Raw genomic sequence first — 17536 nt, forward strand, 5'->3', positions numbered from 1 at the left:
ATGGCACTGCATTATTTGGAGTTATTATGTACAATTATCCATCCTGTCGCTAAAAATGTGGATAAAACATTTGTATTCATGACTGTTACCTCTTCACTTGTACTGAATATGAATCACTGGTGTTATGACAATAAAAAACTCAATAAAATTATGTTTTAAAAAAAAAAATAAGGCCATAGGGGCTTTTTATAAATAACTTTTTTGAAAACTTGATGTTCACAAACACCAGTAGAAATGTAAAAACCAATGCACATTAGAAGCTGCCAAACCACAGCTGATTGCAAATGTTTCTTTTGTGTCTTCTGAGTGCCTGTTCTGTTGACGTAGCTTAATATTTATGTGATTTATGGAGACAGGACCTGGCACTCCGTGTGGAGGAAGCATGCGCCTGGTGCCCTTTGCATACAGCCAAAGGCTCTCCAGTGCACCAGGCCCAGGCACACGCAGTGACCAAAGACCATGCGACGCATGCACTGTCCAGTGCGCATGATTGACTAATGGGCACAGGTTTGAAAGCATGAGGACGAGGCACATATTCCCAGGATTGTTAACAGCCTTCCTTGGTGCCCACTGCATGTGTTAAGGACATAAGCAGCTAGTTGAGGTTGAAGGACGAAAGAACTCGGCCCAGGGAGGCAATGTCTGCACATGGCTGGAGAAAGTGCATTCAGGGGGATAAATAGTGGGCACAGGGCTTCACAACTGGTAGTAGGGCGTTCTCCGAGGCCAAGCCCCAGCCCTACTCCCAATGCCGGCTCCATCACCCTGTGTCCAATGCATATGACCATAGGTAGTAATATTTCTTCAGGTAAGTTATGCACTTAGTCACAAAATCAAGATACACCTTTGATTCTGTTGTAAAGGAAAATAACAATGGTCACTGGCAGGTTTGCCTCAGCAGGTTCTGACAAAGCTGTCATTGCAGCTCCAAAATATATGTTTTATACAAAAACCATGTAAAGAGATTCTTCCACAATCATTGGAAATGATTCCACTATGTATCTATATTTGGGGATACTCATGCTGTGGAATCATTGTTGCAAGTAAGTTACTTATTATGTCTTTGGATGTATGCGTGTTGCAACATAGCAGGGCATTCAATATGTGTTTTAATGTTTTTCAGTGTGCAATATATAAAGGTGAATATTCAGCCGTACACCCCACAGTGAGAATTTTCTGGGAGATATTTCACAACTTTCCACTGGAACAGAAAAAGAAGTTTCTTTGTAAGTGTAAGATAGTTCACAAGTCTATGTGTTTCTTCCCTAACAGACTATACAATGATCACACTGCCGGATGTTACTTCAATTGGATCTTGCTGTTTTGTTGCTTTGCAAAGTGGACAGAATCAGTGGTACTCTTACATTGCACTTTCTTTTGCAGCTGTTGGTTTCCAATTGTTCTACCACTTCCATATTACACTCCTCTTTATACCTACTCAAGTCCTCTCCAATGAGTTCCTCAAGTGTTCTCTTGAGGCTACCTCGACTATGACCCTATGGTTCAAAGCTTATGCTTCTCTGAAAGGGTGTTTTGCTTTACTTACTCTGCCTCTGTTATTTATTGCTGCGTGTTTGTATGGCAAATGAGTAGAGATGGTCTATAATAAGATTAGAAAATGTGTTAAAATAAAATAGACTGACAATGTAAGATAAAATCAGCATGATAAAGCAGTCAGTTTTAATACAAATTGCTGTATGGTTGACGAAACCGTGTGTTCGTAGCATGTGTGGATGTAGATACACATGGTTAGCATACTCCCGCCATCTAGTGTTGGGCTCAGATGTTTGCTCATTGTTTTTTGTTGGAGGAAGTCTATTGAGTCACAAAGTTTAGTGTGACTCCTCTTGGTGTACATTGCACATGGGTACCAACTCGGATTGTTTTTTTCCGCCATCAGGTTTGGACATCCCCTGAACGGGCTCCTAGTTTTTCGTGTCTCAGATCTGTTTTTCATCTGTCCCATTCAGTTACTATGTATCCTGTTGGAGCAGATTCTGTCAAGCCCAAGAACCTTGTTCTTCCTAGATACGTGAGCACCTTCAGCATCACCAAAGACAGTCATTAACATCCTTAGACGTTGAGGGCTTCGCCCCTCCATTGGCAGCCAAGAAACACAGTACTTCCTGCCTTGAGAATGCTGCATGGGCGTTGAAACGGACAAACATGCAGAATTACCCTTGCTGCGGTTTGAAGTGTCCATGGTCAGACCACCATGAGGTGTGCAACTTGTGCCTTCCCCCACCGACCTTGACGATGCCTCCTATCCATCATGCCCCACCTTAAGGTCCATAAAGGACCCTTCGGTATTGAAGGGAATGGTGCTGTTCGCAGATGTATCAGCAGAGCACTTCAGTGACCTCTGACACCTTTGGGGAAGAAGATCCCCTTGGTGTCTGAGGAAGACACCTGCTTCTTTGGTCTCTCAGCCCCAATACCAACAATCAGCCGAGAGACGGTGTCTTAAGCGAGTCTGAACATCAGGAGATCAAGGACGTCAGCCCGGGCTCAAAGATCAGCCCTCATAGCAAAACGATACCCTGAGTCGATCGTATGCCTTAGGCCCCTGAGGCCCATATTAGTAGCTTGGGCCCAAAAGAATTCCATGCCATGGCAAAGAGAGAGACTGATTTCGAGCTCTGGGCATGAATGCAGGGAAGAGGCAAGCCAATGGCCCCCATTACCTTCCAGGTCTAGTTGATACCAGCTAAAAGCTTTGGAACTGAACAAGCCCCCAAATAAGGATATCGACCCACATCAACAGTCTAGTCCATCCCACTCCAAGGGCACCAAACACCATTGTTTCTATGTGAGCAAAGCACCAAAGTTTCTATCTGCGCCTGGGCACAGGACCCTCTCCACGCCAAAGCCTGTCTCAATGCAGAAACCCTTCATGCCAAATCTGAAAGACCAGCTGGCCTGGGGATGACCATTGTGATGCTCCAATCCTCAAGAAGCTCCAACACGAACTAGACAACCTGTTTATCCTCGTGGTTACAAGCAAAATCAGGCCGAAAACGTCTCCACCAACGCTGCAGGAGTCTCTTCTTCGTAAGAGGAGCCTGGCCTTTGAAGGGGAGCCTTCTTCCGAGCTCCCTCCCCTGAGCCTGCTCCAAAAAAGGTAAGGACAGAGCCACCAGTCTTCTCCTCTGCCACAGAGCCCACCTCTATCACAACCACCACTCTTCCCTAATTACCACCACAATCAACATGCCACCCCCACTGGCTCTGCCAGAGTGGCCAGATGGAACCCCCCTCCTTTCATATTCACTATCAGGTAGCCCCTATGACCCATTTGACTCTTATGACCAGCTCTTGGGCTTAGGCCCCACTGATGATCTCTAGGATGACTAGAATGTGAATCCCCCGCAAGTAACCCTGATCTAGACCATTACACAGTCATAATAGGCCTCTCAATGATATCATGGCCTATCATGAGGTGACTCAGAAGGCTTCAGCCTACCACAAAGTAGACTTGCAGGTCACCTAGGAGGAGGGTGACTTCCGTGTAGAGATGCTCTCCAAATGTAAGAGTACTGTTCAATTCCTGCCCGTGTTAAAGTCTGCTCACGATAACTTTAAGGAACTGATCAGGGCAAAGGTAGTAAACTCAAGGGTTGAAAAGTTCAAATCCTCCCCTACAGACCAGCATACATCAAGGGTCAGGTTCCACCCTACTCTTGTGGTCCACGCTGCCTGCAAGCTTGCCTCTCTGCAGGCTACCAGCAATGCTCCTCCTGACAAGGAGAGCAGAAACATGGATGCAACACGCAAGAGGGTGGCAATCTGGGCTACAAGTTATTGGCGTATAACCAATTCTGTGGCACTCCTGTCACAGTATTAGGGCACAATGGGAGTAGACGCCAGAACTCCTCAACATCTTCCAGGGCAGTACAGGAAATTTGGGGACGAGATAGTGTCTGAGAGCAAAGTCTTCTCTGATGTTAGCATTCGCTGTGTATTAAATGCTGCAGACACAGCCTTTAGAGGGATTAATACCAGTCTTTATGTTAGTCGCCGTGCCTGGCTCCATATCTCCCAGTTCAAGCCAGAAGTCCAGCAGCAGCATCTCAACTTCACATTTGACAGGGAGCACCATTTCATGCCGGAGGTTTGAGGAGATGGCTAAAAAAAACTCAAGAAAGATATGGAGACCGCAACGTCCATGGGAGCACTCCAGACTACTCTGTCCAGGGGCCCCTTTCATGAACAGCAGCACAAAGGTGGCGTAAAGACAACCAGAGGCAGGAGCATTTCTTCTTCCAGCAAGCTGGGAGAGGGTTCAATATAGGCTCCAACCTGGGTAAGGGGGAAAGGTGGCTCCTTTCCCGTAGCTGCAACCGCCAAACAGTGACTTGCCCCACCCCGATCATATGTCACTTGACAGTGGAGGATATCCAATTTTTCTCTCTCGCTTGGAGGGAATCATGTTTATCTGAAAGAAGCACGTTGGTGTTAGATTCCTTACCTTAGAATATCTCCAGGCGTCAGACTGGATCCGGAAAGTTTTCGGCAGCAGTAAGAACCCTTGCGAGTCGGTAGGTGTCGTCTGCGGCTCGGCGTCCATCGTCTGCGTCGTGATCGCCAGGATGACTTCGTCAGAGTACTTAGACGCCGCCCTCGCTCGCTGACATCAGTTCTTTTTTTCCGTACCAGCAAGCGCAGATCTGGGAAGAGCAGTACTCTAGCCAATATTTGACTAATTTTTTTGATCTCTTTTGGTCATCTTTCGAGTCGATTATCGTCTTGCGGTGCCGTTAAGGATGCCTGGTTTTAAACCTTGCGACGCCTGTCACTGCCTGATGTCTGTGACCGACCCCCACCATCGGTGCCTTTACTGCCTCGGGGCCGACCACGATGATAAGTCGTGCCTCGACTGCCGGGCCTTGACCTCGAAGGCTAGACGGGAGCGGTCCTGTAAGCTGCTCGAGCTCCGGCAGTCGGCTCTGCGCCACTTGAGGTCCCGGTCGAGGAGGAAGTCGAGGGACAGGTCGCGGAGGCGCAGTCATCGCCGATCGTCGAGTCACTGCCACTCGTCGGGCTCCAAGTCCTCCGGTAAGTCGAGGCATTCGAAAAAGAAGTCGAAGAGGCGTCATTGCTCTTCCGACTCCCCCGACGCTCGCGCAGCGCGGCCGGGGTTTCGGGCTACACCGCCCGCGTGGCTCTGCCGGAGCCACAGGCACTGCGTCCAGCTCCACACCCGCCGGTCCCTGGGCTGCACGCGATGCCGGAGGAGATACGGGACTTCCTCGTGGCCATGAGGACTGACTTCCCTCCGTCGGCACCTGTGAGGCGCCTTCGGGCCCCGTGGGTCCGATTGGGAGCGACGCCGTTGCTTCGGCCCCGGCACCGTCGTCGACTCCAGTCCCGACGCCACAGGGCCTCGCGGGATACAGGCCTGGATCCGGGTCGTCGCCAGTCGACCTCACAACTCCTCCGCTGGCGCCGACCCCGAGGGTGTCGCTCCCGGTGCAGTCTTTGGACGACACCGGCCCCGGTTTCAGCTCCAGTCCGGGTGCGACGCTGGAACAGCGCCGCTACGCGCCGTCTCCGACGCCGATGGGTGACCAATTCACCTACGACCCGGCTCCATCATTTTTGCCTGGTTTGCAGGAGATGGATGACAAGGAGGACTGGGAGGGGTCTGAGGACCCTCTGGCACAGCAGTGCCAGTTAAGCCAGGACTGGGCAGATAAGCTGGGGGTGGCCAGTGGTCTAGACACTTAGCCTGACACTGGATTCATCTCTCCTCCCTCCGTGGCTTCGGAGGAGGGGGCTACTTATAGCGTGGTGTTGAACAGGGCAGCCAAGGCCTTGGCTCTTGAGCTCCCTGTCGCGGCCGTGAGGACTAACCTCCTCACTGAGGTGCTCTAACCGCAGGCAAGCTCCTCGGAGCCTCTACTGCCGTTTAACGAAGCCCTCACCGACGTTCTGATGGGCACCTGGCCCAAGCCTGCTACAGGCCTCCCTGTGGATTGGAACGTGGCCCGACGCCACCGTCCGGCTCCGGGCGACCCCTGCTTTCTGTCCGTTCACCCCACCCCGAGAGCCTGGTGATTCAGGCCTCTACGTCCCAGACCGCATTCCTGACCGCGCCTCCGGATTGAGAATACAAAAGGTATGATCAGTTTGGGAAGAAACTGTTCTCCTCTCTGAGTTTGGGGCTGCAGTCTGTCAACACCGCCTGCCTTTTGGGCCGTTACACCCATTCTCTGTGGGATACGGTTGCGGAGGTGCTCCCACAGTGTCCAGAGGAGGCCCGGGCACGGCTCGCCCAAGCCCTAACGGAGGGGCGGGATGCAGCACAGTATTCAATTAGATGTAGACTTGATACCACGGACTCGCTGGGCAGAGCAATTTCCACTACGGTGGCGATTCGTCGCCACGCCTGGCTACGGTCTGCCAACTTCTTGGGGGATGTCCAGGCCACGCTCATGGACATGGCCTTCGATGGCCGTCGCCTCTTTGGTGACAAAGTGGATAGTGCGCTAGAGCGTTTTAAGGACTCCAGGGCTACGGCAAAGTCCTTGGGCCTAGGCCAGCGCCAGCAAACTTCCGCTTTTCACCCCTTTCGTGGCCAAGGAAGGGGCGCCCCCACTCGTCCAGCCAGCTACAGGCCGCAGAACCAGTCTCAACGCGGTCGGGGACGTGGTTACCGCCGAGGCGGTACCGGGGGACAACGGCAGGGTCAATCCACATCCGCTCCCGCAGCATCTGCCTCTAAGCCTTCCTAGTCCGGCATTTCAGGCCCATTTCAACGCCAGTGGGGGGCAGGGTTCACCATCACCTCCTTCACTGGCGCTCCATCACGTCGGACAGGTGGGTGCGGCAAATCGTCCGAAGGGGCTACTCCCTCCCCTTCGAGGCGACCCCTCCAGCCATGCCACCGCAGTACCACCGCATGTCGGGGATCACTTGCAACTTCTGCAGGAGGAAGTTATGGCCCGCTTGGCCAAGGGGTCCATCAAGCGTGTTCCTCGGCCAGAAGTAGGACGTGGTTGCTATTCCCACTACTTTCTGGTACCCAAGAAGGGCAAAGGAGGCCTACGCCCCATCTTGGACCTCCGGAGCGTCAACGGCTTCCTCCGGAAGGAGAAGTTCAAGATGCTGACTTTAGCTCAGGTCCTAGCTGCCCTGGACCCTAGAGACTGGATGGTAGCGTTGGACTTGCCAGACGCTTATTTCTACATCCCCGTCCTGCCGGCCCACCGGGTCTACCTGCGGTTCATGGTAGGCCACGAGCACTTTCAGTTTACCGTGCTCCCCTTCGGCCTTACGAGCGCCCCTCGGGTGTTCGCGAAAGTGATAGTAGTGGTCGCAGCTCATCTGCGCAGATCAGGGGTTTCAGACTTCCCCTATATCGACGACTAGTTGTTGAAGGCGGGCTCGCCCCAAACAGTCGTCTCCCACCTGCAGACTACGGACAACCTCCTGCACTCGCTGGGGTTCTCCATCAACGTGCCGAAGTCACACCTGTGCCCCTCTCAGAAAATCCTTTTCATCAGAGCGGTTCTGGACTCAGTGCAGTTTCGGGTTTATCCCCCCGAAGAGCGGGTTCGGGATATTCAGGCACTGATTCTGATCTTTCAGCATTTATCCCAAGTTTCGGTCAGATTGGCGCTGCGGCTACTGTGGCTGATGGCCTCCTGCATCCTTCTGGTGCATGACGCCAGGTGGCGGATGCGGGCTCTGCAGTGCGACCTGAAGTTTCAGTGGGCACAGCATCAGAGCAACCTGTCCGACCACGTCCTGATCTCGGAGGGCACTGCGAGTCAGTTGCAGTGGTGGCTCACAAACCGCAATTGGGTCAGCGGCAGATCCCTCTCCCTACCCCAACCGGAGCACGTAGTAGTGACGGATGCGCTCCTCCGGGCTGGGGGGCCACATGGGAGAGGCGGAGATCAGAGGCCTCTGGTCTCCGGCGGAGTCCCGGCTCCATATCAATCTTCTGGAGCTGTGGGTGATCCGACGTGCACTGAAGGCATTCCTACCCTCTGTCCGGGGAAGTGTTCACGGACAACACCACCACCATGCGGTACTGCAACAAACAAGGCGGGGTGGGATTGTGGACCCTCTGTCAGGAGGCTCTGGGCCTCTGGACATGGCTGGAACACCAGGGCTTCACCCTGGTGGTTCACACCTGGCAGGTTCCCTGAACGCCAAAGCGGACAAACTCAGCCGCCGGTGCATGATGGATCACGAATGGCGTCTGAACTCGAACGTGCCACAAGGTCTCTTTCAGAAGTGGGGAGAGCCTTGGTTAGATCTATTCTCCACCGAAGAGCACGCGCAATGTCATCAGTTCTGCGTGTTGGAATTTCCAAGGCGGCACTCGCTCTGCGACGCTTTTCGTGGCGAGTGGAGCTGCGGTCTGTTGTACACCTTTCCGGCTATACCACTTCTGCCCAGAGTGCTGAAGAAGATCAGGCGAGACCGGGCCCAAGTCATCCTTGTGACTCCGGACTGGGCATAAAGATACTGGTATCCCGAGCTACTCAGCATGTTAGTTGATCCCCCGATTCGTATGCCTCTTCAGTAGGACCTTCTGTCGCAGCAGCAGGGAACGGTCCCCCACCAAACCTGTTCAGTCTCCACCTACATGCGAGGAGATTGAGCGGCAGCAGTTGAGGCCATTTGACTTGCCTCCTGAAGTCTGTGAGGTGATTCTGGCAGCCAGGTGTCCCTCCACAAAAACGGTATACGCCTGCAGGTGGAACAAATTTGTGGCATGGTGCACAGCAAAGGCTGTGGATCCACTCTCTGCCCCCTTTCAGAGGTTCTCCTCTTCCTTCTTTCTCTTGCCCAGCAGGGCTCTGCTCTGGGCACTATCAAGGGCTACCTCTCGGCTATTTCAGCCTTCTTAAGGCTTCCTGATCAGCCTTCTCTTTTCAAGTCCCTTGTTGTAAATAGCTTCTTGAAAGGCATCACACACATGTTTCCTCCTGTTCGCTTCATGATGCCTCAGTGGGACTTGAATCTTGTACTTATGTATCTGATGTGCGCTCCCTTTGAGCTTCTTCATAACTGTCCTCTTCATCTCCTAACTCTTAAGACTGCATTCCTGGTTGCCATCACCTCTGCCAGGAGAGTGAGTGAGCTCCAGGCTCTATCTTCTAAACCTCCTTTCCTCTCTGTCCATCCGGACAAGGTTGTCTTGAGGACTCATCCTTCTTTCCTGCCCAAGGTGGTCACAGCCTTTCATATGGGCAGTCCATCACCTTGCCCACCTTCTTTCCGCCTCCGCATCCCTCGAAGAGAGGCTCCACCGTCTGGACCCAAAACATGCGCTCTCCTTCTATCTAGATCGCACACAACAGTTCCAGGTGGACAACCAGTTCTTTGTTGGTTTTGTGGGCGCTAAGAAGGGACGGGCGGTGCACAAGCGGACCATGTCTCGGTGGGTCGTCTTGTGCATCAAGGTTTGCTACTCTGGCGAAAAAGGAGCCTCCTGTTAGGCTGCGCACCCATTCCACTCGGGCAATGGCGGCTACTACTGCCCTGGGTCGCGGAGTCCCCTTGCAGGACATCTGTCAGGCAGCAACGTGGGCCTCTCTGCACACGTTCGCTAGGCACTACTGCCTGAACAGCCAAGTCAGCAGAGATGGCTTTTTCGGCCGTCCTGTTCTCCAGGACTTTCTGGTGTGACCTTGGTTCGCAGACCCACCACCGGGGTTGGTATTGCTGGGGTATCTATTCTAAGGTAAGGAATCTAACACTAACGTGTTTCTTTCAGATGCACAAGTTACTTACCTTCGGTAACAATATATCTGTAAGAAACAGGGTTGCAACATTAACTACCTGGAGCTCCTAGCCATTCACTTGGTTCTCACAGTATTCTTACAAGTTATTTGAGGCAAAGTAGTCCTCATCAGTACAGACAAAATGCTTTCCATGTTCTAACACAGGAAAACAGTGCAGCACACATTTACCTCCGCTATTTCAGTTAGCCCAGGAGATTTGGTATTAGGCATTCTGCCACAACTGTCACGTCATGGCTGATCGTCTCTCAGGGGTGGGCAACGCCTTAGCTGCCCTGTTCAGCAGTAAACTTCAACAAATCCATGAGTGGGAACTCCACCCCCAAGTCCTACATAACAATTTTCAGCTGTGGGACACCCCACCGATAGACCTGTTTGGCACCCTAGAAAATGCAAAACTTCACCTTCAGGTACCCATCATTGTCCAAATGCAATGCTATGAATGAAATAGTGATGTTTGCCTATGCTTTTCCACCTCTCTCATTGCTTCCCTGCATGGTCAGGAAATTCATACAAACATCACTAACTCTCTTTCTGTAACCCCATCTTAGGCTAGACTACCATGGTACTCCCCTCTCTTGGAGATGTCTGTCAGCCCTCTAAAAAGACTCCCACTCAACCCTGACTTTCTTACACAGGGGCATTGTCGAGTGAGGCATCCGGATCCTAGACAGCTCAACCAATTCAGCACCTAAGGCCAGAGAATTCAGGTACCTCAACCTTCCCCGCAGTGTATGTCTACTTTAAAGGAAGCCTGACAATCTACAACACAGGCTTGTTATACGGAAAATGAAAAAAGTTTGTCCACCACTGCATTTCAACTAATCTGAAATCTATAAAGCCTATAGTACATGTTATGACATACCTTTTGCATTTGCAATAAGCAGCGTTTTCTACACACCAATTTACACTTTGCTGCAGTAACAGAGTACATACAAAACAGGGAGCACTTGTCTCTTTTTGAACTCACGGTGATTAAGGCATCCACTGTGACCTGCCAGCCCAGTGGTGGGTGGGCAATAGGCCAATGGTTGCACCGGTAAAGTCAGCTGAAACTCTACTGTTGCAGACACAGTGCTCTCCCACACCTCTAAATGTTTATGGGAGCATCGTGCTTGGAAGACAGGACATCCAGCATTTTTGGCAAATACCCTGCATCTGACAAAAGGTAAAGAAACCTCATTAAATCTTTTTCTCTTGCCGTTAGAGTGGGAGGAGATTAATTTCTACCCATTTCTTAGAGATATAAGTCCTAAAGCTCACAAAATGACAGAAGAATTTACTTAGACTTACGATCATTGTTAGTTTTTTTTTATTGACGTGTTCTGAAAGAAATTATCATCCAGTGACCTAATTGCCGGTGACTTTTCTGTCTTTGCCCTGCTGTCAACATGCCCTTGTAAAAACGCCTTTCTCTCTTCGTCCCTGTGCAGACGGTCTGTTCTTGCTGTTTCTTTCAACAAGAATGTTACTATCTCTTCCTTACATCAGAGATATGAAAAATGTCAAAGTCATTGGATTCCAGCTGAACTCCAGTACAAAGCTAACAGTTGTTTCACTTCTAAATTTAAACAGGCCAGATTGCTGCACAGCCAAGCAAAATGCTTTGTTCTATAGTTAGTAAAACTCCCAGGCATGTTGTGTCAGTTTTTCCATTCTCTTCACTCTTAAATCTTTGATTCTCTTCTGTTTAACTCCCCAAACAAACGGTTTTATTTTTATTACCGATAGTGCGCTAGCTGCTACAAATCAATGCTCCCCAGAACATCTCAGTGGTAACTTTCATGTTTACATTCAATCCTGGCTGATTGCAGAGCAAAGTCAGAAAGCAATCTGTGTGATATATATATATATATATATATATATATATATATATATATATATATATATATATTTTTTTTTATATATATATATATTTTATATATTTTTTTTTAAGCAATGGTCATAATCACACAGTCTGTGCATCACATTAAGTTCATTGGACTGGCAACCAGTGGATGGCATTGTATTGCATACCTTTATTAGCTCTATAGCGCTGCCTCATACTGGTATTCAAAATGGAGCATGCATGAGCCCCACCTGCTATGCCTGTGCCTCCTCTGCCACCCTTCCCATTCCTACGAGGAGCAGAATTTTACTTGCTTTTGATTAAGTGAATGACTTGTCTCCCTCTACCACTCCTGATCACAACTGCAAGCAGTGCATTGAATGTGCTGAAGAAAGAATCTGCTGTTGATTTCCAGTAAGGGATCAGTACCAAAAGAGCCCTTGGGTGTTTAGCTGCTTGAAAACTGTTCTATATCAATTGGAAGGATTTGGAGTCAGGAGCGCTAAGTACACTAAAAAGGTCAACACTGCCTACCTGTACTAGTGAGTGGGTCCCTTTTAATGTGGGGCATTATTCTGCCTGTTAGAAGTTGTCTTGGTCCGCACTGACAACATGGCAAGCATGTTCTATTTACAGAAACGAGGGAAATACGTCACAAGATTCACTTCTAGCCAAACACCTTCCTGGAAAGGACAACCAGATTGCCGATCTCCTCAGCAGGATGCGGCAACAAGTTTACGAATGGGAACTCCACCCTCGGGTCCGTCTCCCATACTCTCACTGGTTGGGGCTTCCACATAGAGACCTCTTTGCAACCACAGCCATCTCAAAATGCCCAAACTTTATCTCCAGGTTACCACACCCTCAGTCTAAGGGCAATGATATATGGATGAACTGGTCCAGGATATTTGTCTACACTTTTTCACCTCTCCCTCTTCTTTCATTTGTGTTTCAGAGGCTCATGCAACCGTATCTCACCCTCGTCTTGGTAGCACCCACTTGGGCTCGCCAACCATTGTTCACGACGCTACTGGAACTATCAGTAGTTCCCCACGAGAAGCTTTATCTCTACCCAGATCTTCTCACTTAGAACCATGGAGAAATAAGACACTCAAACCCAAAGGAACTCAACCTTGCAATTTGGATCCTTAAGTCATAGAATTTGGTCATCTAAATCTCCCATCAGAATGTATGACCATTCTTGAAGAAGCTCGTGGACCAACAACTAGAACGCCTGGTATGCAGCAAAAAGGAAACGGTTTGTTTTCTACTGTCATAACAAAACACGAATTCCCTTGACACAACTGTACAAAACATTGTCTGTTACCTTCTTCATTTCCAGACCTCTGTCCTTGCTTATACATCCATGTGTCTACACTTGGCTCAGATCGCGGCCTCCTTGCAAAATAGGCAACCATTATCTTTGTTCAAAGTGCCAATTATTAAGGCATTCGTAGAAGGCTTTAAAAGAGTAATCCTACCTAGAGTTCCACCTGCACCTTCATGGAATCTCAATATGGTATTTAATAGACTTATGGGTCTTCCATTTGAACCATTGTACAAATGCTCCCTACCGTTCCTATCTTGGACGGTTGCATTTCGAGTGGCCATTACCCCACTAAGACCTGTCACCGAGCTCCCGGCTTTAACCTTCGAGGAACCTTTTTCCAACTACATAAAGACAAATCCAAAATTTCTTCCAAAGGTGGTTTAATCTTTTCACCTTAATCAATCAGTAGAAATACCTACTTTCTTTCCACTACCAGATTCAGTTGGCAAAAGGGCCCTTCATATTACTTCATGGGCTGGGACCTGTTCCTTTGCTGAGGAAGTTTGCGTGGTACTTGCCTGAGCGAAACCTTCGCTCCTCATGGCCGAGACTGGTGAGGATACCATGGTTCAAGAAAGCTAAGGCAGGGGGTAGATCCTTTGGTGTAGCTGCAGCTAAACTGTGGAACGTACTCCCATTGGAGCTCAGGCAAGCCACTGACCTCCTATCTTTTAGAAGGAGATTAAAAACCTGGTTGTTTCCTATGATTTAGTTGGTGTTTAGTCACGGTTTTTCTTTCTGTCTGAGTCTGCCAGCGCCAGGATGCCTGCTAGGTGACAGTGCGCTTTATAAGCTAAATAAATAAATAAAAATAAATAAATATATTGACAGAACTAAACAGCTCCTTAAGACTAAACAGCTTTTTATTGTTTTTTTCACCTCCTCACACAGGAAAGCCCATATACAAATTAGGCCTTTCTAGATGGACAATTAAATGCATTCAAACAAGGTATGCCAAAGTAAAATAACTTTGCCCACACCACCTAGGGCTCGCTCTACTCGTAAGGTAGGATCTTCTGTGGCTCTCCTGGCCAATATTGCAATAGCTGATATTTGCATAGCAGCTATATAGTCTACACCGAATACTTTCACTAAACATTATTGTGTGGATGATTTAGCACGCCAACAAACCAATGCCGGTGAGGCAGTGCTACGTACTCTCTTTCACACCCACTGGTTAGCCACCGATATTTAGGAGGGACTGCTTTACAGTCTATGCTAAGCTTGATTATCTACAGCCACACATGCTACGAACAGATTGTTACTTACCCTGTAAGCATCTGTTCATGGCATGTAGTGTTGTAGATTTACATGTGCCCACCCTCCTCGCCGGACACCTGTGCCCATTGCACTCCATTTACATTATCTTACTTGCATGGACATCTCTTTGCTGACACTTTTACTCCATTCTCACGTGCCTGCGGTAAAACAATCTAACAATGTAGCTGATGCCTATGTGCATTATCACTGAGAGGAAGAGTCACTTTACCTAGACTCAAAACACTTCTTCAAAGAAAAACAACTTGCACATATCCAGACCCAACAGTAGATGGCAGAAGTACGCTAAGCGTGTGAATCTACAGCACCAGCCAGAGAGTTTGAGGAAAGAAGTAGCTCTCGTTCCATTTTGGAAAAGGCTGAATACTTTATTTATTTAAACAAGCTTGGCAGTAACATGTTATGACAGTCCTAATGTAAGTGCTAAGAGACTAGTGGTATTTGTGCGCTTTATGTGTCATTAACATAACACAACACACTACATGCAACAAACAGATGCTTACAGGGTAAGCAACATGATCCTTTTGTAGTATCAGAATTTGATAACCCAAACTTGTTGGGGTTTTGGTAAGCTGCCCATTATCTTTACATTGCTTTCTGCTCTTACCTTCATTCTCTATGTAGTGTGAAAAATGTTTGGGGAACTGATGGCAGGGCTCGATGTGGCACCATGTATAGGCCTGTGTCGTCACATCTAGAGGTGGTGTGGCGCCATATGGTCTTGCCGGGTGATACTGGGCTCCTATTGCTGTATTGAAAGCTTCCAGATCCAGTCTGGTGCCTAAGTATATTCAAAGGGTTTTGCATCTGTTGGAAGATAGGATATCCACCAGAAATGTGTCACAAGAGGTAAGTAGTTTGTTCTTCTTGTCCAAATAGTAAAACAATGTAAACTCATAGTTTCTTGGCTTCTGACTTGCATTTAATGAACTGTGATTTCTTGTCCTGAAGGCCACAATGCCCCAAAACACAGGTTTTATCTCAGATTATTTTGTTTCTACCATTGGATGTTGTAGTGTCAACTATATGCACTGATTTGAGTTGCATGCAACAGTTAGTTTTGGCACAATGAGGACAATAGCTTCAGGACTTTGACTTTGAGCAAAAGAACAAAAACGCATTATAGCAATTCATCTAATAGAACTTTGCAGCATTGGATCCTTTCCTCCAACATCAACTAGATTTGGTTTGGTTGACAGGAAAGGGATAGTTATGCATAGTGCCTGAACCTATTGTTGTGCAAACAATTTATCCAGGTTTCTTGACAACAAATTGTGTCAGTCGAGCAAGCTGGGGCTTTCAGTGGAAGAAAATCAATATATCACTAAAGTGATCCTGGGGGGGCTCCTTAAGCAATTTAGTGACAGGTGGGTTCTCTTGACATCCTAAGTATCTTTTGAGGAGGAAGGGGGTGGGAGGAGGAGGAGGAGGAATATGACGAAACCCCCTTAGGGCAGGGGAAGGTACCTAGAATTCCTCATCAAATCCTACAAGCACCTCACAGCGTCCACCTATGAAGGTGCCCAGATAGTAATATCAACACCAATGACTTCAATGCAAATTCAGGCTGCAGTGTCAAACAAAATGAATACCCTTAACTGAAAGCCGACAATGAGATGGTACTTCAGTTTTGCTCAAAATTTGGCCTAAAAGAATCTTTAGCTTGAAAAGCTAGTGTGGTCAAAACCAGGGGCTTTGCCTGAAAAGGAGGTTCATCCAAGGGATGAGGACCATCTTCACAAAAAGGTGACTAGCCGTGAAAACATAATCAGCCCTAAAAGGACGCACACCTTAAATGAGAGCAGCAGCCCATTGTGAAAAAGGGTATTTCACCTTAATTAGCCTTTAGATTGATGGTGAAAAGTATGCAAACTGATACCGAGCCTGATCCTGGCTGGTCTCACATTGACATTTTGGCAAAGTCCTAACCGCATAGATGCAGCTGCACAACATCTTCAGCCTCTGTTAAAAACCCCTGTTTACACTTGGAGCCAAGTATTAGGTAAAGAAGCCAGGAAGCTGAAGGTTGCATAAGTATACTTTATCATCTAGAAGAAGGATTATACACTTCAGTCATTTGTGCACCCAACAATTAAAGATGTCTACAGTGCAAGGCATCTCCCCCTGGAAGCAGGGAGCTCATCGCAAGGTATGTTTGGGCTGCCTTCTACCATTTGTAAGCTCCCACACAATTTGGGAAATTAGTATTTTCCGAAATTCCATCACTTGATTTAATTGCAGCCAATTCACCCCTGGTTCATATTTTGTGGCTGGTCTGCAGCCTAAGGGGTTAAGTAAAGAGGATGAATAGCCCTCCCAATAGCACAAAGCCAGTTCTAGATGAGCAAATGTTTGGAACTGTGGGCCCCCTCTGACATGAATGAAAGCACACATCAGGTTGGATGAGTACTCAACTCTGTTAGCTTGACTTGCATTCTTTAAAGCCACTTCTGTTTGAGACAAACCACACTTCTCCGAAACCCCACCAAGCGCATCATCCATGGAGCACTGGGTTACAAATCGAGAGATGGCAGCCAATCCCAAGTCACAAAGAGTGGCATTGGAATGACCTATGCTGACACTAGTAGCCTGGTAGTACCCGGCCCATGCAAAACAAATGAATAACCGTACGGGATGTCTGAACTAAAAACAAGCCAACCACCCCTAAATGGACATATCATAGTTGAATCGGGCGGTGAAGGAAGGGTTGCATGATAAACAACCACAGAACTGAGCGAGGTGAACAGACAGTATAGAGTAGATGCATAGAAGAATAGCAAGAGGTGACAGCGAAAATTGTGGTATAGATACAAGTATTCAAGAGAGAATGTATGAGATTGACTAAAACTGAAAATGCATAACAAACAATACTCACTTATAAGTGAGTAGTGCTAGTGTCCATATACCAGTACAAGACCAGAGGAGGGGGGAATTTCCTTAGCTTCATCACTTAAGAGGACTCTGAGCCCTTAGACACCCTGGGGTGGCATACTTCATCATCCTACACATCTCCTTACATTACACCTACCTTTAAGCCTATTGAAAGTCAGGTAGTCCAGATAGGCAGTGTATTAAGGAATCTAGGTCCTTGCAAAAGCCTAAACCTTTTGTTTGCACAAGCAGTAGGTTGAATCATGTCAACCACAATTTAGACTTGAATCAACTCTTCTTTTATTTTAGATGTACCTACATGTGAACAGAAAATAAAGCTTGAAGAAAAGTGTATCATTTTTTTTCTTTTTTGGTCTCTTTCCTCTCTACATATTAATAAGGTCTTGATATAGTGTTGTATTTTTAACATATGCTGGGACCTAATTCTCGATGTTCAAGTACTCAGGGACA

At 48.0% G+C, this 17536-nt stretch overlaps 1 protein-coding gene across 1 annotated transcript in view; it reads left to right on the plus strand.

Annotated features, from left to right (window-relative positions):
* The window catches only part of HERC3 (HECT and RLD domain containing E3 ubiquitin protein ligase 3), a 604132-nt gene that overhangs the window by 569631 nt on the left and 16965 nt on the right, over positions 1-17536 (plus strand). The window contains exon 25 of the mRNA XM_078676105.1: positions 1124-1226. Within this exon, the coding sequence (XP_078532231.1) occupies positions 1124-1226 (103 nt within the window). The remainder of the gene's footprint in view (positions 1-1123; positions 1227-17536) is intronic.

This window comes from Lissotriton helveticus, chromosome 2_1, assembly GCF_964261635.1.
Source record: "Lissotriton helveticus chromosome 2_1, aLisHel1.1, whole genome shotgun sequence".
NCBI lineage: Eukaryota > Metazoa > Chordata > Amphibia > Caudata > Salamandridae > Lissotriton > Lissotriton helveticus.